We start from the raw sequence: 20970 nt of genomic DNA on the forward strand, positions 1-20970 counted from the left end.
ATGCCGTCTCCAGTTCCTTAGGGTGCCTGCCTGCCCCAGCCCCTCGGTCTCCAGCAGCCTCCCTGCCACTGATGTCATCTCCTCCCTCCAGGTGTTCCCTTTGGCTGGACTCCTCTTGAAATGGCCAAACCTGCCTGCCTCTCTCAAGAAGCACAGCAAGCCTTCGGGAACCCAGGAACTTGGGGCGTGCAAGCCATTTGGAGCGCAGTCTTCTCTCCTCTTCTGTCTTCTCAAGGAGCTAGCCACCGACAGTTTGTCTTCAGACTTTAGGAAGAAGTCAGACACCAGTCCCTTTGTTCCTGAAACTCCGCAGGCTGTATCAAACTCCCCAGGTGGTCCTCTTGAAGCGCCCCCTCATTTGGCAGGAAGCAAAGAGGGAGCACCCCCCACCCTCCCCTGCTTGGGGAGAAGGGGAAACGGCCAAGCATACAGACAGCTACTTCCAAAGAAATCCTCTCACATTCTCTTCCATAGCCTGAGGTGGATGCCGAGCTAATCCTTCCCAGTATTGAGCTAGTGCTTCCCCGGGGGTCCATTTCACAACTTCTTAGGGTGGGTGCATAGGTGATCTGGCTCCTCCTCCCTTTAGAATGTGGACAGATTGGCGCCTATGGTTTTGTTCTCAGCCTTTGGGGTTTCTGGTGAAACTGACACAGAAAGAGTCCCGTTTTAGTAAATGAAGTCACCATTGTCAACCCCTCCTCCTTATGGAACTCCTGTTCTTACATCAGGACACCTGACGCGCTGTAGGTGATCTGCAAGAGTCTGACTTATGAAATGGACTGTGAATGTACAGTTCATATAGAATTAAGTACTAAGTAGCATATATATTATAATTTCATATTCAATATTAATGTTTGCATACTATATATTTACATAGATAATTAGCTTATGTGAATGTACAGTTCATATAGAATTAAATACTAAGTAGCGTATATATTATAATTTCATATTCAATACTAATGTTTGCATATTATATATTTACATAGAGAGATAATGAGCTTATACAAAATACATACAGGACTTTTGTTTTTGACATTATGAAAGATTAGGCGTGCAGAGAAATCTCTCAATATAAAACGCCTCAAGCACTGAGTGAAATTTTAACAAACACGTAAAAACACTTCTTCAGAGCATGACAGAGCTGACAGCAAAGGGAGCCAGAGTAGCCAGAGGTGAGGAAGGAGGAGGACTAGGAAAATGAGCACTGATTTGCCCTGAAGATATCTATCTGTTGATCCCTGGTGGTCTACAGTCGGGATTTCAATTTACTGTAGACAGAAGGGAAAAAAGGCCTCAGACTAGCATGGTGGGAGTCAGATCAAAAAGTCTTACAAAATGATGGAACCCCTAACATTGGCCTCATTGGTGGGAATGAAAAAAATATCCCTGACTTCACCAAGAAGAGACTTTTCTGCGTGTGTGTGTGTGTGTGTGTGTGTGTTTAAGATTTTATTGTTTAAATAATCTCTACATCCAATGTGGGACTCAAACTCACAACCCTAAGTCAGAGAGTAGCATGCTCTACTGAGTGAGCCAGCCAAGAGCCCTGAGACCCTTCTGTTTTAATCTCAGCTCAGGGTAGGGTAGCAGGGTGGAGAGCCTTCTTCTAAAGTTCCTAACTACTAGCAATAACCATTCACATGCATTTGTGGCTGAAATTCATCCTATCTCTGAGGCCCTGAAATCCCTAAGCTAACATTTAGTTTGAAGTGGTCCTGGGTTGGTAATGTTCCTAGGAGCTTGGAAGAAGCAAACTCAAATGCCCTTTAGAGGAACATACTTTATAAAAATCTAGGCCTCGAAGAATGCCCATAGCTGAAGTTATAAAGTGCAGGGATATATACTAAAAAATCACCAAATATACAGAAATAAGCCACTGTGAGCAAGTTTGCAGAAAATAATGACCCATGTGACTGGACCCACAGTGTGGGTCAAAATCTGACTCTGGTACCTGGGACTTTGCTCTGGGAAATGCTCCTGAGGCTCCCAACCCACTTCTTAAAAGCACATGCTAGGGTGCTTGGCCCCTCCCCTTGGTATATACATCACCAGCTAAAAAAGCTGTTTATAAGCCCAGGACAAAACAAGCTCCCAAGTGAAAATCATCAGATATTTGAGGAGTAGAGTCACAACAAAAGAGACAATAACTGGGACGAATCGTGCTAGACAAGCCAGAATGGAACAAGACAAAACAAGAACTTACAAGAAGCACGGTAAAGATCCTTACTAAGATAGGAGAACAATAATAACAAACAAGCAGTTATAAGAACCAAATGGAAATAGTGGGTATGAAATACGTGATAGGTGAATAAAGCCAAAAGATTGGATAAAAACAAGAATGACTACATAGCTGAAAAATGAATAATGATCCAGATCAGCTCAAGGAATTTTCTCAGAAGGTACTGGAAAATATGAGAGAACATTAAAGAGATGATGATGATGATGATGATGGTGATATGATGTAAATATATGTATGATATGTGTCCCAGAAAGAGAGGAAATAGATTTAGGAAAGGGAATATTTACAGAAATCCTAAGAGCTTTTTAAAAAAAAATTTTAAAATCTATTTGAGAGAGAGAGAGCACAGATCACAAGTGGGGGAGGAACAGAGAGGGGGGAGAGAGAGAGAATCCCAAGCAGGCTCCACACTGTCAGCACAGAGCCCGATGTAGGGCTCAAACTCACAAACCATGAGATCACGACCTGAGCTGAAATCAAGAGTCGGTCACTCAACCGACTGATCCACCCAGGCGCCCCAGAACTTTCAAAAATTAAAGATAAAAAAGATTCCAATACAAAGATCTCATGGTGCATCACACAGGGTAAATATGGAAAAACTAAAACTTTGACACGTTCTAGTGAAATTTAAGACCATTCAAGACAAAAATGAAATTCTAAAAGCTAGAGAGGAGGAGCAGCTAGTCCACAAAAAAGTAAGAATTAGATTGACATCGATGTTTCTAACAAACACTGGAGGCAAAACGCAATCAAGTTATGTTTTCTAAGTGATGAAGGAAAATAACCTGGAATATTATATCCAGCTAAACTCTCATTGAAATGTGAGAATGCAAAGATAATATGTTCAGACATGCAAGGCCTCAGAGACTTTACAGCAAACAGTCTCTTTGGGAACTCGCCTCGAAAAAGTACTTCTATACTTAATGTACTAAGCTATATACTATAATTATACTAATATACTAACTGCTTAATAAGCACATGAAAAGATACTCAACACCGTGAGTCATTAGGGAGATGCAAATCAAAAGAATGAGGTACCACTTCATACCTACCAGGATGGCTATCATCAAACAAACAGAAAATATCAAGTGCTGGCAAGGATGCAGAGAAATTTAAGCTCTCACATATTGCTAGTAGGAGTGCAAAATGTTTCAGCTACTGTGGGAAACAGTTTTGTGGTTCCTCAAAAAGTTACGCAGAGTTACCATATGGCCTCTTAGGTACACACCTGAGAGAAGTGAACACATACATCCACACAAAAACCTGTCCAGTGGTCCCCCTTCTCCGCAATTTCAGTCACCCACGGTCAACCATGGGCTGGAAGCAGGTGATCTGCCCTCGGACACAGAGTCAGAAGGTGAGGGGTAGTCTAATGCTATGCTACACTGCCTACGTCATTCACCTCACTTCATCTCATCATGCAGGCATTTGGTCATCTCCCGTCACAAGAAGGGTGAGGGCGGTGCAATAAGATATTTTGAGAGAGAGCATCTTCACATAACTTTTATTACAGTATATTGTTACAATTGTTCTATTTTTAGTTATTGACAATCTCTTACTGTGCCTAATTTACAAATTCAACTTTATCATCAGTATGTATGCATAGGAAAACACATAGGATCTAGAGGGTTCAGTAGTATCTACAGTTTCAGGCATCCCCTGGGGGTCTCGGAACGTATGCCACTTGGATCAGGGGTGGGATGGGGGAGTATGGTACCTAAATGTTCATAGCAGCATTATTCGCGATATCCAAAATGTACAAACAGCCTACGTGTCTATCAACTGATAAATGGATAAATTAAAAATGTGATATAGTCATACAATGGGATATTATTCAGAATATAGATAACTGCGATATCAGGGCAAAACACATCATAAAGAAAAATGAAGGACATTATATATTGGTGGAAAAAATAGATTAAAGAGATATCACCGTAACGAACATATGTGCACCCAATAAAATTCATGATTCCTTGAAAAATTAGTAAGACTGAAGAAAACTGGCAAGACTGAAGGAGGACAAGGGAGAAGATGCGTATAAAGGAAACAGAATGCAAGAGGAAAACAAAGAAAATAAAGATTATAAGAATGAAAAAATTATGAACACATTGCTCAGAAATTTTCTGGAAGTGCTGATCATGTATCAGGGTTAGGGGGAATGTACTTGCTATAATCCAGTTCACACTTATGATCAGCATTCCCAGAAAATTAGGAATAGAACTTTCTTAACTTCTTAAAATCTATATACCAACAACCTAGAATAAACACCACACTTGAGAAAATTGAGACAAGGAACAAAGGAACAAAGATGTCACTTTGACACTACTGTTTAAATAGTATTAAAGGACCAGTCTGATGCTCTAAGATAAGACGAAAGTGAAAGAATTGGGAAGGGAGATTAAACTGTCATTTTGAAAAGGTTATGTATTGATTTCAGTAATTTCGACACCCGACATGGGGCTTGAATTCACAACCCCAAGATCAAGAGTCGCATGCTCTTCAAGTGAACCAGCCAGGCGCCCTGTCATTTTTTGTAGATGATATGATCATCTTCATTGAAAAGCTAATAAAATAATCAGATGAGTTACTGGAATAGGAGAGTTCAGCAAAGTTGCTGGACACAAACTCAACTTTCAGAAATCAACAGCGTTCCTCGTTACCCACAAAAACCATGAGAGTATCGGACGGAGAAGAATAGACCACTCATAAAAGCGACAACTATAAAGTACCTAGAAATCAATACATGAACAATACCTTTACGGAGAAAGTTTAAAACTATAAAGTTAATAGAAGAAAGAGCAGGAAGATATATTTGCGACACAGGGATAGGGAAATATCTCCTAACAAGCACCTCAACATACATGTAGACAAATAGATCAATTTGACTATTACAAATTAACATTTTCTGTTCAATTCAGGATATCCTCCACCAAGTTGAAAGAGGGGTCACAGACTAAAATATCAAGCACACCTACAACTGGTAAGAGAGTATTACCTATAACAAAAGGATACAACGCAATCGAATAATAAGCGGAGATGAACAGGCAATCGGCAGGAGATGGCCTATAGCCTTTCCTGCAATAACAAGGAATTAGAGGCAACCTAGGTATCCACCTCCAGAGGGACGGGTATGTAGAACGTGGTGGATACATAGTATGGAATACTACGCGGTGATAAGCAGCAACACACAGGATGTACACATAGCAACATGGACAAATTTAAGAAAAGTGAGAAAAGTAGGAAAGAGCAAAATGTATAGGCCCAGACCGTTCGTACAAATGAAATTTGTACACGCACTAAATAGCACTATTTTAGAAGTGAACATGCATAACAAGGGGCACATATCAAGAGGGCACCTATGAGACACAGGGCGCTGGGGACTAAGGAAGGAAGGAGAAGCTGAATGTATAATAAAATGAGGGAATGAGTTGCTGTACTGAATGATGGTGAACCATGTATTATGATTGGAGGCACGTGATTAATGCACTGCTTTGCACGTGAGGTACCATAAGGCAAAAATAAACTAACACACGACACACACATGGAGTTTGGAAGTGCAGCGGCCACTTGGCCACGAAGGGAGAGCCTGAGGCTGTCAGAGGGCTATCTGTGAAATCTTGGCACTTCGAATGCCAGGGCAGAGACATGGCTAGACGGTGAGGACGCCGAATCACTGGATAAAGCTTCCCCTACTCCAGGCTCACCTCTACACAACTCAGTTCTACGAACCAAAAGATTCTCTTTACTGTTGTGTTTAACCGACTTTACTTTTTAGACAAGTTTCTGGTTACTTTTTAAGCCAGGGGTTTGACATCTGCAATCAAAGAATTCTGATATTTATCCACTCCTGTACTGTAAGCTTTTTTTTTTTTTTTTAAGAAAGATTAAAAAAAAAAACCCACTATGGTTCACCTCTATAGTTTGGGAAGTTAGGAGAGCAAGAGGAAGTATGAATTTAAGAAGAAAAGGCAAAAGAGAGAGAGAGAGAATAATGTAGCCACCATTAATTAGCTCTTATGTGCTAGGCACTATGCTAGGTGCTTTCCACATCCAGTCTCTTAATTCAACCTCACACCCATCGTCGCTATCATCACTGTAGAAATAAGTTAACAGGCTAAAAGGTAAGCATCTTGTCTAAATTAGTGTCACAGCTTCAGAGCGGGGACTCGTGAACCCATCTGTCTAATGTCAGCCTGTTTTCCTTCATGCTATGCCACCTACTAGAAAAAAGATAGTGGGGAAATGGTAAAGGGACAGACACAGGGCACAGAAGAGGTAAATATACAGACAGAAAAAAACAAGCCATGTCAAGGCACACACTGACGAGGAAGGGCCATCATTTTTGAGGCAAGGACACGCATGACACATCAGAGGGGGCTGTCTTTTGAAGAAACTCATGATCTCCCTCGCGTGTGACTCCACCCTTGGTGTACCCAGAGTCACCTCTTCTGCTTTTATTTTCAATTTTCCAAATTCCTTTAAACAAGAGATTGATTTTCCCAGGCATTTCTCAAAGCTTTACTTGGATGAGAAGCAACGTCAGAGATTCCAGACCCTGACTTTCAAATCTAGGATGTTAGGTCATTACTACCCACGCCAAAACGAACTTCCGTGTGATGTACATACACAGGATGTTACAGTTTGCCTTGTGATAGTAATCTAAGTGCTCATCAATAAAAATAAATACAATGAACCGTGATGATACCGTAAGTATGGAAGACTGTGAGCTGTCAAAAAGAACAGAACAGACCCCTATGTACTGATGTGGAATGATCTCTGAGACAACTGGAAAAAATGCTAGGTACTGTGCAGCAAAGTGCGTATGCTGAATTTATGTGAAAAGAGTCAGGTACATATTTATACTTATAGCTGGAGAAATTCGTAGCAGGGGTTGCTCTGAGGAAAGAAAACAGGGACTATAGCCAGGAAAGACACGCTTTGCACTCTGTATGCCCATGTACTTTTTTTTTTTTTTAACCAAGTACAAGGATAATCTTTTCCAAAGATTTTTATTTTAAATCAAGCAGTTCATTGTGCCTTCCCTCCAAAACAGAGCCAATTTGGGGCTCTAGCAGGATCTGAGTAGAAGAAATAAGGTCTTTTCCCTTTTCCCAGTGATGAGACAGGGAAGAGCCTCTTTCCCATTTCTTTCTTCAACCAAGCCCACCTGTTTGTTTCTTAAAAACAAACCAACAAAAGCCCTTTCTCACATCATCCACGTTTGTTGAAAATACATTTAAGTAAAAGGATACAGAACAAGCCCTCGCACCACGCCTCTGGACTTGGGAGTGTGGGTTTTCTATTTTTCTGCGCCAGTGTGTGTTTATATTTATGTCTGCTCTTTCTTAATGCCTGGATATCTTGGTCATTTCTTATTAAAAAATTTTTTTACTTAGTATTATTTTTGTTTACTTAACCAAATCCTAACATGGCATTAGGCTGTTTCAATCGTTTACATCACTGTACAGAAATACTTGTACCATCCATTTCTCCCTTTGAATAAACTTATAAAAGCAAAGTAACTAACTCCAGCACCAATTGGTTCACTTTGCCTTTGAACTCCATCCCTAGGAACTGTTCCATGCACCCGTTTCCTAACCAACCACTCTCCTGTGGCAAAGCTCAGGCCTGAGACAATTTCTTGCCTACATGGACAGTGTCAGAAGTACTTCCTGCTGCACATATTCCACTATACTCCTTTGAAAAACCCCTTCTGGACACCTGGCCCTTGTACAACTCTGGAAGGCTGGGAGCATTTCTGGATTACTTGTTGGCTCTCTAAAGGTTATTCTGAAATCCTTAACTCCTTGGGCCAAGTATCTTCTTAGAAACTTTTCCAAACTACAGAAACAGTAATAAAACAGAACTAGGTTGAATGATGATAAAAGCTAACATTTACCTAGTACTTGCTACGCGTCACCGTGCTAATAAGTGCTTTACATGCCTAATGTTAATTGCAGTTACATGGAAAAAATTCCATGGTCAAAGAAACTCAGGGAAATTACAGATTTAAAAATATCTTGCTTACAATAACACCTTTAAATATGTTAATATACAAGATGGTGACAACATAGGTGAATGTAGTTGAATAACGATAGATATCTTTAGGGGCTATTACTACCAAGAATCTGCTTTGGCGTATCTGTCTTTAAATATTGTTTTTTAGTGAGGGCATTTGCAGCCTACACTCTCCCCCATGCATGAGGACCATCCCTTTTAAAAATTCTTCCTCTTAATGATAACGCACCAAAAATATGCATAAGTAAAAGGAAAAAAACACTCATATAATCACTCTGTACTTTGGGGTATATGTCTTTTCTGTATTTTCTATGCATATATACATATTCGCTTATAAATGACAAACTGTTGAATTTCTCTCACATGTTGCTTTCTATGTCATCTTTTCCCACTCTTTCACCAGAGTTCTAAGATTGAATTCTTTTTCTACTCTTTATCTTAATAATATTTTCTCCAGAGGTCTTCTACAAGTAAGGATTGAAAAGGTGATCACTTCTTGTTTGGGGGTCTTTTTTTTTTTAAGTAATCTCTATCCCCAACATGAGCCTTGAACCCATGACCCTGAGATCAAGTTGCACGTTCTACCACCAACTGAGCCAGCCAGACACCCCAAAGATGACCAGTTCTGCCGAATTCCCGTATCTACATTTCAAACTTTGATCCTAGTAGTAGTATTCCTTGCTTTCTGTCACACTCACACACTCACACGCGCACACACACACACACACACACCCTATAACCCAGAGGAAGAACCTAGCAAGCCTACATTCCAGGACTTCCACAGTCTGGCTTCTACCAATCCCAGTATACACCTCACACCAGCCTCGTCTATTTCCTGATTCTGCTCGGGACATTCCCCTTTCCTTCTTCCTAGCCAAATCCCAGTATCCTGAGACCCAGCTCAGTGCCATCCAATTGACAAAATCTTCCCAGATCGCTCCAGTCCAATTTCTTCCCTGTTCTGAACTCACATGTCAGGCAGCAATGGACCACACCCTTGTGACAAATTTCGAATTGTTACCTTTTAACTTGTCATGAGATTGGAAAGTGTTTGTCAATACCCTGAAGGTGGGGCCCCTGCCCTTTACTTCTGAATCCGATAGCGCTCAGCACAGTACAATACAGACAACAGATGCTCAACCACTACTAAAAGAATGAGGTATTAAAATCCAAGTTAGCCCAATAATACAACAGACACAAGAGTAATATGTACATTCCTCTTTATTTAATACAACACATAACACATACAAAAAGAAAAAACACTCATGTAAAAGGTCCTGTCACAAAGGATAGACAGGAAACATCTACACGGAATCAAATAAGGCTCCTGCTTTAAAACAGGGATTTGCTAACTATACCTGGAATATGAGCAAGGCTGTTGCAACAACAAAAAAAAAACAAAAACAAAAAAAAAATTTTTTTCCCTGCACTGAAGGCGTATATCCACGGGGCTGATTTTCTCAATTCACAGATCCACATTTAGGAATGTTTAAGCCCTCTCACATGTCCAGAATTCATCAGGGTTTTATGAAATGTGTGATTATTTTTTGGTTACGAAATTTACCTGTCCTTCTTTCTTCTTAGAAAATAGTGACAAGAGCTCTCTGAAAACTACAGACCGACAAGCCACCCAGAGTTTGGAAAGCTTTGCCACGGAAGTTCAAAGGGTGTGCAGAACCGAGAATGCAAAGGCAAGGTGGCAGTGGGAAGAAGAGTTTAGCTTCTGAGTCATTTCCTGGTGGCCCGCGTCCAATCAAGCACTGGGAAAGACAAAATGGAAACACCTGGGCTCAGTGCAGGGTCGGTAGCAGCAGTTTGGCCATATTCCTGCTCTCCTCAGAGCCGGAAATTAAACAAGCACCAGTTCGTCTCAAAAGAGCCTTATACAAACACACACACATACATACCCACACCCATTCACATGTCATCACCACCCCCTTTTATTTAAATTTATTATTTTTCTTACTAAAATAATACAAAAAAGGGAGACAGGTATATTTACAAAAATCCATGGCTGGTACAGTACATAATTTTTAAGACACACTAAATGCTACAATCTTTCAGGTCCTGAGATTATTACAAATATCAACTCAAAGCTGTGTTCAGGTCCAGTTTTAAAGGAGGAAAAAAAAAATCCCCAAATATTAAGTCACACACTTATTTAAAATACAGTATATCCCTTCAAGTGAGCAGAAACGCACCTCCCTACAAACAAACGCGCTACAGTAATCAGTGCCTTTCACCCAGAGGAGCAGCAATTCTTTAGGCTCCTTCCTTCAAGATCGGTCGTGAAACATGTTGGCATCTCTACCAAGTGCGGAGGCGGCTAAGGTAAGAGGAAGATATGTACCTGGAGGGAAGTTCCTCTACAGAGTGAACGTTCACTGTATCAATAAGTCCTGTTTCTTCCGTCTGTTACCAAACTAAGTCTCTCCCTTATCAAAATGCATACCACAAGCGTTGGAAATATGTGCTTACGCAGACTAAAAATCAGAATCTTTATTTCCAATCAGTTATAGCAAATAGGTCTGCAGTTCCGCTATAATTTTACAACTGCGAATAAACTTTCTTGCTTGTAATGAAAGAGAGAAAACACCCATCACTTAGTTACCTTGGTAGACTTTGATTAACATATTGTTTGGGGCACAAAATTTTCACCAGCCAGAGATTTCATTTCCTTTTCTTTTAAGCTCGACAACGTTTAGTGAGCAAAACACAAAAGCAAGCCCCAGATTACATACTCTTCTTAAGAACAGTTTGATATTTTGATACTTTCTATAATATAATTTTTCAACGACAGCCAACAAAAGGACAGTACAAAGCTTGAATCTTTTCTATGGCTGGCCATAGGTCAGAGGAAATTATCTGTAGGTTGCAAACCTGCCTCTACTGGTGGAAGGGCACCTTACTTATCAGAAGGTCTTAGACGGGATATGTAACTAATTATGTAGGCATAGCCAGGATTTAAAAAGTTGGCCACCTTTGGCCAATTTTCTAAACTCACGATATAAAAACAGCAATACTTTTATCAGCTGAGAGTAACTTCTTTGTCTTTTAATGCCCCTTGCCCAAACCGGGGTCATCCTTGGTAAATTTGCAGGTATGGGAAAGAAAAATCCTATGTGCTGCCACAGGGCACGTCAACCCTGCAAACAGCACACGACAGCCAAAAATGAGGAAAGTTTATGGTTGCGAGGACAGAAAATACAAGGTAGGTAAGACCTGACAAATTAAAGGCAGGTTGTCACACAGAAAAACATGCCAAGTGGCTGGTCTTCGTTACTGCTGACTCTGAAATGTGCTTGGGGGTAGGTGGAGCTGTTAACTTCAAAAACAGAAGTATTTCCAAGTTATCTTGAGGAATAGTTATCTTTTTTGTATTTCAATTAGGTTTCCATTAGTGCTCTATTACAAAATATTTTAAAACTAGATTTAAGGTAAAATAGAATTATATTATTATTAGCAAAATGGGAGAAAATAATGGGCAGAGTCTTCTGAGGAACATTAAAACTGGCAAGAATTTATATGGCCTGTGTGACTCAGACCTTTGCAAAAGTAGGTTTATTCCAGGGGTAGTATGAAAATAAGCAAGGAAGAGTATTAGGAGAAATAAGAGCCCTTAATAAAAGTCTGCATCTTTTTTGAATAACCTTGAAAAGTATCAAGAGGAGGCCATGAATTACAGCTACCACACTGTGTAGTAGGAGAGTAATCTAGTTTTTAATACAAGGGAGAAGAGAAAAAAAAAAAAATTCCAGTCACCAGTGATGATTCCGAATCCTGGAAATACAGATCCCCTTAATTATACTACCGAGATTTCTGGAAGTATTCTTGACCTGTTTGGGAAACAGTTCAGAAAACTGCTAACCTATTCTAAATAGAAATAGGTAAGAAAGACTGAGAAGTTCAAGAATTACAGTATGAGGAAATTAAATAAAGGTCACAAATAGCTACTTTCAAGCAAACAGTACTTTGGGAGTATCTGAGAAAAATGTCATTTACTGTCAAGTTGTTCAAAGACAGTCTGATTAAACTCCTCTGAGTTCCTGTCTGAGTCTGTGCTAGGATATAAACAGTCTCCTGGACGATGCCTGTACTGTAGTCTTCCCTTCTGAATTCAGTGGAGACACAGGAAAGATGGGCCAGGTGAGTGAGAAAAGGAGGTGAAAGTCTAACCTTTCTGCTCCAGACTCTTGACAACATGCAAGTGATATTCTGGTGTAGCAACTAGCTGATGAAATGGTTAACTTAAGAGCTCAAACTAGAGGTAAGAAGAATGAGGAAAGAAGGAATTCAACATTAAATATTCAAAGCTATTTTTAATTAGAGTCTGACCAACTGTTCAGCTCTATAAACCTGAACACTGTGCCACAGAATCTAAAACGTTCTCAGAACTGAACACTGGGACTATTTTATCTTAACAACCCAAAGACACTCCATGATTCTAACTACAGTTTTGCACCAGTAAAAGGATCTGTACTTAAGTTTTTGAATATAAAGTTCACATTTTAGGATAGAGGAACACACAAAATATCTCTGTGTTATGCTTCTGTTAATTTTCCCTAGAGGAACAAACACACATTCAACAAAACCCTTATGCCTTATTTCTTTGGGTAGAAGTCATTTAACATCTATTATCTGAAGCATGGAAAAAGAGGGAAATGTGGAAAATAAAGAGTACGTTTATCTGCATAGCTGATATTTAGAGGTTACTAACTAAGGCCTTATCTGGAAAAAGCAGTAAACAACCAAAAAGTGATTTTTAAGGAAAAACATCCTATCACTAGATATTAAATGGGCCTTGGCCAGTTGTGGGAATTAACCCAGATGCTCGGTCTGCTTGGGCATGGTGCTTTCTCTTGACTCACTTGAGCTGGATAATTTCTTCCTTACGGTCTACATTCTCCTTCCTGACCCTGAATCTGTGCTATAATTTAATTCTGCACACACTCTCTAATAATTGTTGCTTAGCATTTAGCCCTAACTAAAAATGCAGCATCCATTTTTTCCCGTTGTTGCTGTTGTTTGAAACGATAAAGGAAAATTGTAAGCATCACTACTTAATATGCCAGGAGGGAAAGTGGGATAAAGTGATCTTCGTTTCTTCCTTAGAGATGAGCAAAAACCGGTTTCCTTCTACCCCCACCCTTCCCACCCGTGTCCCAGCTAAGAAGTGAATCCTGCCTCCCCTCTCCCCATTCTTCTGTAACCTGAGTGGCAGATGACTCCGCCTCCGTCGTGGGTGGAAGGAGTCTGAATTACACGGAGGTCGCCGGGCTAACGGTACACCCAGCTGACTGCGTGTAGCGCCTGCTCCTTCAGGGCAAAGCCAGAGAAGCCAGTAGTGACATGAACAGTACACAATCTCTGATTTACAAGAATGAGGAGTTGTCCATTCCTGCTTAGAAGCTAAAAGCTTAGCTTTCCATCACCAAACAAGTGCTCTAAGGAAAGCAGACTGAGAAGATGGAAAAGTGAGACGGAAAAAACTTTCAGGATCATTTATCAACTTCAGTAGCCAATCACCCAACCTTTACCTAGCTGCAGCTCCACGGCCTTGGCAAAAATCACACGTGTATTAACACCATAAAAGGCTAAAAAAGAAAATCTACTTACAATTAAGCAACTTAGTGTTATTCCCCCCCCCCCCCCCCACTTATTAACCTGAAACTAACCATTTTCATCCCACCACAAATATGTTTAAATAATATGCATCTAAATTAGAATTCCAGTGATTCTTCTTTAAACTTAAAAATCATACGGTGCTTTTTATACCCATCACGGGGACACATTTTTTAGCCTCTGCGGGAAGATGGTGATACTTTTTAAATCTATAGGACATTTTAGAAAAACTCAAAGTATTTTTGAAATAGTAAAGTCTCTGATATCCCTGGGAGGTAGGTGAATATTATTATACCCAATTTTCGAATGGGTAGTCTGAGGCACGAAGGTTAAATGATATTCCCCCTGTTAAATATAGTAATTCAAGAATGACTCGCCTGAACTGAGGCTGCCAGATACGCGCTGTGCTCTCAGGTAGCGCTACCAGGAGCCGCTGCTTTCTTGTTCGCCACCCGTCTCCTCTTCCCAATTAAAATGTCTTTAAAAGGGGGCACTTATTAGATATATTTATACTGGGCTTTGAGGATTGGTTCAACTTAGTCTCCCTTAATGTATCATACCTGTTTTTAACAAGAAACAGATGAATCTTAGATACTGAAAATTAGGCCAGTTTGTTCAAGGGAGAAATCTAAATAACCATAAAATCAGAGTAAGCCAAATGTAATTACCTGGCAAATAAAAAGAAAACTGAAGATCTCTCAAGAATGCTATAGGTTATATGAGTGTTTACATGAGTATCTGAAGTCTTTCTGAGTCTATTAACCTTTTCACAGATATGCAGCTATATGAATTCTTCAAAAATAATTTCCCAGAGAAAAATCTGATGCACGTTTAATGTTGACAAAGTTGCCATCTTTGTTCAAAACTTATTCAGATACAACACCAAGCTTCTGACTCTAGCTGCCCATGTCTTTAGTCTTGCCTGCCATAACTTGATAAGTGCTCCTTATCAACTTGACCCACAAAAGACTGTTATTCCAATGCTTTCTCCAATAGTACTCATGCCAAGTTTGAAGGGCACAGAGCAGTGGGTTACATCCAGGATGGTCAATGAGTCCACTAAATTTATTTTACTTGAAATAAATGACTTATTATATTTAGGTATTTTTGTTAACTTCTACAAACAGATACTCAAAGGGGAAGACAGCATCTTGTATAAAGACAGTTTCCCAATCTACCCATTTGAATTGACTAAAACAATGGCATAAACAAGCCAGAAGTTTTGCAAACACTGAAAGGAGTGTGTTTGGAAAGGATGCGATGGTACAGCAGCTACTAGTTATACACACACACACACACACACACACACACACACATATATATGTATATGTATATATATGTATATGTATATATGTATATATATGGGTATGTATATTACATATGTATACATATATATGTATGTATGTATCTTATACATATATCCTTATACTTATAAAACAAAAAAAGGAAGAATAATATTACAGCATGACATGATATTGGCAAGTATGAGATTCTTCCTCCTGAATCCCCTGACTTATTAGCCTGTACTTTAGGGTATCTGAGAACACTTTCAAGAGGGGGAAAAAGAAAGAAAAAAAAGGCACTTAACGAAGACAAAGGCCTGAACTGAGCGTGTTTTAGAGGAATAAGCATTTTACCAGAGCTAAGAAATGATTTACAGAGAGTTAAACTTTTCCCCTTAAATTTTATAAAATAAAATTGCAGAACATGTTTGTAATCATTTACCTACTACTGCATTTTTCTTCTGCTTATTACAAAAGCAAAAAACATAACAAAACAATCATACATGCACGAGAGAAAGTAAAAGTGCCCCTTTTGAGAACATATGGTCAGCAGAAACTATAGTGCTGAAGCACAAGGGAAAGTTCTCAAGTTTGGCCTGATTATAGATTTTTCTCACTCTTCTATTTCTAATTTAAAACAAAGCAAAACAAAACATCAACGAACCAAAAAGGCAAACATAAATTCAAAACCTAAGTGATAATAAAAAGAATACAGGGACCAACCAGTGTGCTTTTACGGTACACTCCTAAAATAAAGTATCCTAACTCTATACATGGGTAAAGTTATATGACAAAACCTCCTAGAAATGAAGAACTGTAAATTAGATTAAAATCGACCAATACAGGCAAAGTTCATGTTACAAATGTAGCAGCAAATATGATAGATAACTGGAGTTCTAAGAGATGATCCCAAGGGACATAGAGTTCTCACAATCAATGGCAGTTTGATTAACAGCAGAATTTCCATTTCAGAAAACGTCTTGAACCAAGTAGAGGTGGAAAGGGGAGTGGTAAGGGCAACCGGAACAGACTTGACGTGTCTGCCCTTTCCAACCCTGGGTAGTAAACAATTTAGATCTGCTTTGGAGGGGGTGGGGTGAGGTGGGGTGGGTGGGTGGGGATCCTGGGTTAAAAATCTTTCCCAATAAGTTGTTTTCAAACAGGTGTCAAACCCACAGTATCCAAACATGTATGTGCCCGGTTCTTCCTCCTACCTCGGTGATGCAATACACCCTATTCAACTTCTAGGATATAAAAAAATGTAATTTGGGCTAACAACATCCATCAAAGGGGTGGCAGGCATGACAGAATGTACTAACACAATCCTCTGATTTCCTCAGAATGTCGGGATTTTGTGACTTCAGATTAACTTCACTTCTTTTTCCGAAACGTTTTTCTTCAGGCTGTTTTAAAACCATGATTTCTTTTGCACTTGGATTTGAGAAGCATGTGAGAAAGAATTAGAATTGAGTTATAGTGGAATTATTGCTTGCATTGACTTTGGAGGCTCTGAATGAGCTTGACACTTTGCTCCCAAACAGTCTCCAACTGAGGCTCAGCACTGCCATCTCTGAAGACAACTCTGCTGACCGTTATTGCTTGTGAATACTGAGGATTAACTTGTATGTACAGTAACAGCTTATACATCAGTGAAGGCAATTTAAAATACACGACAGTTGAAAACAAAACAGCTTAATTTTCCTGAATCAAGAATCCCGCTGAGTGGGACATAATTACGTGTGCTGATTATTTTTGCATTGGGATGTTGCTAATGCTCTTCAGAAATACACATTGCTCTATATCCTTTCCAATTACTCACCGTTTTAAAAAATAACACGATTTGACTTTTAAGTGCAAAAATACAGTATGAGTCACAAGTCTCTGTGCTAAAAAATAACCAATTTATATGGTTGTATTTAGTAAGAAAAACTGTAAAGACAGGCACCCATAAAGTATGGACACCATTTTCAATGTTATGATCTAGAAAAGAAACAGTTCTGTATTTACATCTAGGAGCTCTCTGGTCATACCTATCTATTAAGAAATATAAAGATGTTTGTTTCATTTGTACAACATAAAAGGGTCGTCTTGATTGAAATGGACGAAAGTTAGTGAAAATGTGGTGGGGGGCTGGGGGGGGGGGGGGACCAGGTAGCAGTCCTCCAGGAATCAAGAGTGAAGAGAATAGAATATCATCTCCATATATATGGACTTTTCAGAGCCAAGAGCCTTCAGATAATTTTAATGGTTAGTTATAAAATAATACTTGGGGGAAGAATTGATAATCCTGTTCTTCTCTAATGACAACCAAGAATTGTCAGGGATCTTCACATAGCATGATTCAGAACTGATGGATTTAAGAAACCGAAATTATTCCCTGACTTACATTAGTAATGAATTTATATATAAATAAATCTTCATATGCACACAGATGAACACGTACACAATTATCAGCAGGAAGAGAGATTAGTATGCACTGTGACTTCTCTCCTGGTGTGGGAAGTAAAACAAAGGCTATTGCTTCCCAAAGGAAAACTCCCATAGAGTATTAACAAAGACTTCTTTTTCCAAATTAGATAAAAGCAACAGGTATACTACACTCGAATAACTCAAGAATTGGGTAAGCTTCCCTAATTTAAAAAACCAAACAACCTTTAATTAAACATATTCGATTCGAGTCAAGCCTCGCTGCAACATCCCAATATCCTTCCAACTGGGGTTGATACAACATTCTTATGTTTTACTGGTAAACTAAATTCTTAGGGGCAAGTAATTATATCAGTGATTCCTTTGAAATAATCCTTTCCCCTTACTGTAAAAAGTTCTTGGAACTAAAGCTTTCAGTTACTTATTAACTTGTTGCTATGAAGCAAGCCAATGTGACTTTGAAGTCAAAATATAGGTATACAGATCTGAACAGATCCGTGGTAATTTATTCACAGTCCTATAGGCTATTTGGGACTTGTGCTTGTAAAAGGAAAAAAGGGCCAGGTTAATACACTTATTTGAAGAAATGTAAGGGTATAGGGTGACTTGTAATGAAAAAAGATGCAAATCTTGCTACTATCAATTTCATGCTGTTTTTTAGGTTAGTCTATCTATTGTTATAAATGGATCAAGCTTACACCAATCATGGGTATAGTTTGAAAACATTCAGAAGCCTAAATAGGGAGAAAAGGAGACAAGACCAAAGGTGAGGGGAAAAAAAAAAATCAAATCAAATATATTCAAAAAGAACCATAAATTTCTCCCTTAACATCCTTTGCTGAGTATGTATTTGCATAAGGAAGCTATAAGAACTAAGCGGTTTTGTTATCCCGTTATCTGCAGCTTTACTCACATATCAATATTCTCAGTAAATATTAATAAAGCTTTAAGATCCCAAATGCTCCAAATCAATTTCACTACACTGGATATAGGGAGTAAAAATACACTGTGATTGTTATAAAAAATAATCCCTTATACACATAATGATCCTAATGTAATTCCTCCCTTTAAAATACTATCTTAAAAATTCCAAAAATATATATATGCCATTTGAATGACCAACGAAGAGGCATGTGTAGTACACACTCACGCCTGTCTCTGTCAACAATTAAGAATCACCTGAAGTACCACTAGCTACAAGACCAGGAGAAGTTGTGAACCGAGGTGCGGCTGGGGAAGTTTACAGTTCAGGGTGTTGGGCCTGCAGGGGCTAGGAGCACCGAAGTCGCAGCCCTACGTCAAAGATCCCCATTTCTGAAGAGTCACATTTTAACATCAAGAATGGAAGTAAGAATTAACCAGTCAATACCAGATGCACAAATCACCTGAAGGAGAGTTAAGTACCTGCTTCTGAATGGAAGATGAAATTGACCCTTTTACAAAAAGGGGACATCTAAGTTTGTCTGTTAAGAGCAACAGGCTCAATTTCTTCACTTTTAAAAATCTTGATGATTTAATAATATGTATCACTGTGCTAAAATAACTTTCCTGAAACATCTTTAGTCCACTGATTTACATGGGGGGTTGCTACACACTGGAGAAGATTCAAGTTTGTTCAGGACTTGTGAGAGTACAGTATTTCCTCAGCTACTGTCTGGATCAAACACAGGGTCATTAATTTTGTTGTGTGGCAAATTTGCTGCATAGTCCACTCAGATAAACATGATTGTTACTCCTGACAAACTGGCCTAATTCCAGATAGACTGCCTTTTATTATGCGATTATGTCTACAAGTGTTCAGATCCAACCCCCAGGATGGATGGAGTTTACCCAAATCCTCAGATTCCTTCTTTCTCCCCCGGGGAAAAAAATCAAATTTGTACTTCTGTGGGTTTGACAACTGAGTCTCTTTCAAGTCAGTTAATATGGTCACTTTGTCTTTCTTTAGAGGAGACCACAGGTCACTAACTTTGCACGAAAGCATTTCTTCCTCCTGCACCTGGCTTGACTCAAGTAATGTTCTCTTTTCTTTTTTCCTCCTCACCACAGTGCTTGGGACGAGAGAATGTAAACATCGACAGAACAGCAGCCCTATGACCACATGAGTACTTTCCCATCAGGTAGATTCCATCAGCCAGCTGAGTGTCTCATCTCCATTGCTCGCTGGGAAGTCACTGAGATTTCCGTGGTAATTTAGTGTCCCCTTTACTTTGGCCTCCATCTGAGAAAAGAGATGTTTAATTGGGCTGTGTCGGTGTGTTATAAAAATACATATTAAAAGCAAACAAAGCAATGAGAACAATTAACGTTTAATTTCCACGCGAAATGACACTGCTAAAAAAGATAACCTTTAATAATTTACATGCTATGCATGGCATTACAGAGGTTGAGAAACATAAGAGAACTCAACAAAAAAGATCCTCTTAAGTCAAATGGCTGTGGTTCGATTGGTTTTCAGTTGAAATACTATTATTATCCACCTCAGAACCCACTGTGTCAAATGCTATGAGGATCACAAAGGAACATAAAAGACATAATCCCCACCTTCAAGGAACCTACCACATCTTTTGATCCCTTTAGAAGACTAAGTCAATTTCATTTTCTTGCAAGTGAAATTAAATTCCTTGCCATGACATAGCATTTGATAATTAATTCTCGATTATTTATGTAAATAAATGGGATACACTGGTAGTGAAAAATCCAGCTGAGTCTTTGTTTTGGTCCTAACCTGGCAAAAGTTGTAAGTGATAGGAAAGTCTGCTAACTGGGAACAACGGTTTCTAGTTTTACATGTGTGTTTTGTTTTGTTTTTTAATGTTCATTTATTTTTCAGAGAGAGAGGGAGAGAGAGGGGGAGAGAGAGAGAGAGAGAGAGAGAGAGAGAGAGATCGAGAGCGCGAGCAGGGGAAGGGCAGAGAGAGAGGGAGATACAGAATCCGAAGCAGGCTGTAGGCTCTGAGCTGTCAGCACAGAACCTGACGCGGCGCTCGAACTCAAAACCATGAGATCATGACCTGAGTCAAAGTCGGACGCTCAACCGACTGAGCTACCCAGGTGCTCCTTACATATGGTTTTTAACTTTTAATTGGGAAAATGTTGATTATTGTATGTATTTATTTATACACTGATTTATTTCTTAAATTTTAGTTAGTTGATCACTCTATTTAAAATGGGCAAGACTAGAACCCAGTGACCTTAAGAGCCAACAAAATATAGAGAAGTTTAACAAGGTACTGCCTTAGCAAGGACAATGAAGCCTCCCACTCCTAAGCCTGAGAGAAAAAGGCAGGGGGAGGCATGAATGGCAGAGACACACAGGTGAAAAGGAACAAATTGCCGTATTACAAGATCAACCTTAAGGCTGGAGGAGACCATATG

General features: G+C 39.3%; 1 protein-coding gene across 5 annotated transcripts in view; it reads right to left on the reverse strand.

Annotated features, from left to right (window-relative positions):
- Positions 1-462: 462 nt before the first annotated feature.
- The window catches only part of UBN2 (ubinuclein 2), an 86439-nt gene continuing 65931 nt past the window's right edge, over positions 463-20970 (reverse strand). For 4 of the 5 annotated variants that reach the window (XM_053218023.1, XM_053218021.1, XM_053218022.1 and 1 more), the window contains one exon: positions 9464-19813. In XM_053218023.1, coding sequence (XP_053073998.1) covers positions 19764-19813 — 50 coding nt within the window. In that variant the 3' untranslated portion in view covers positions 9464-19763. Of the gene's footprint in view, positions 648-9463; positions 19814-20970 lie in introns of those variants that run through there. The other variant, XM_027075572.2, reaches the window with a different exon arrangement.

This window comes from Acinonyx jubatus, chromosome A2, assembly GCF_027475565.1.
Source record: "Acinonyx jubatus isolate Ajub_Pintada_27869175 chromosome A2, VMU_Ajub_asm_v1.0, whole genome shotgun sequence".
In the NCBI taxonomy this organism is placed as follows: Eukaryota; Metazoa; Chordata; class Mammalia; order Carnivora; family Felidae; genus Acinonyx; species Acinonyx jubatus.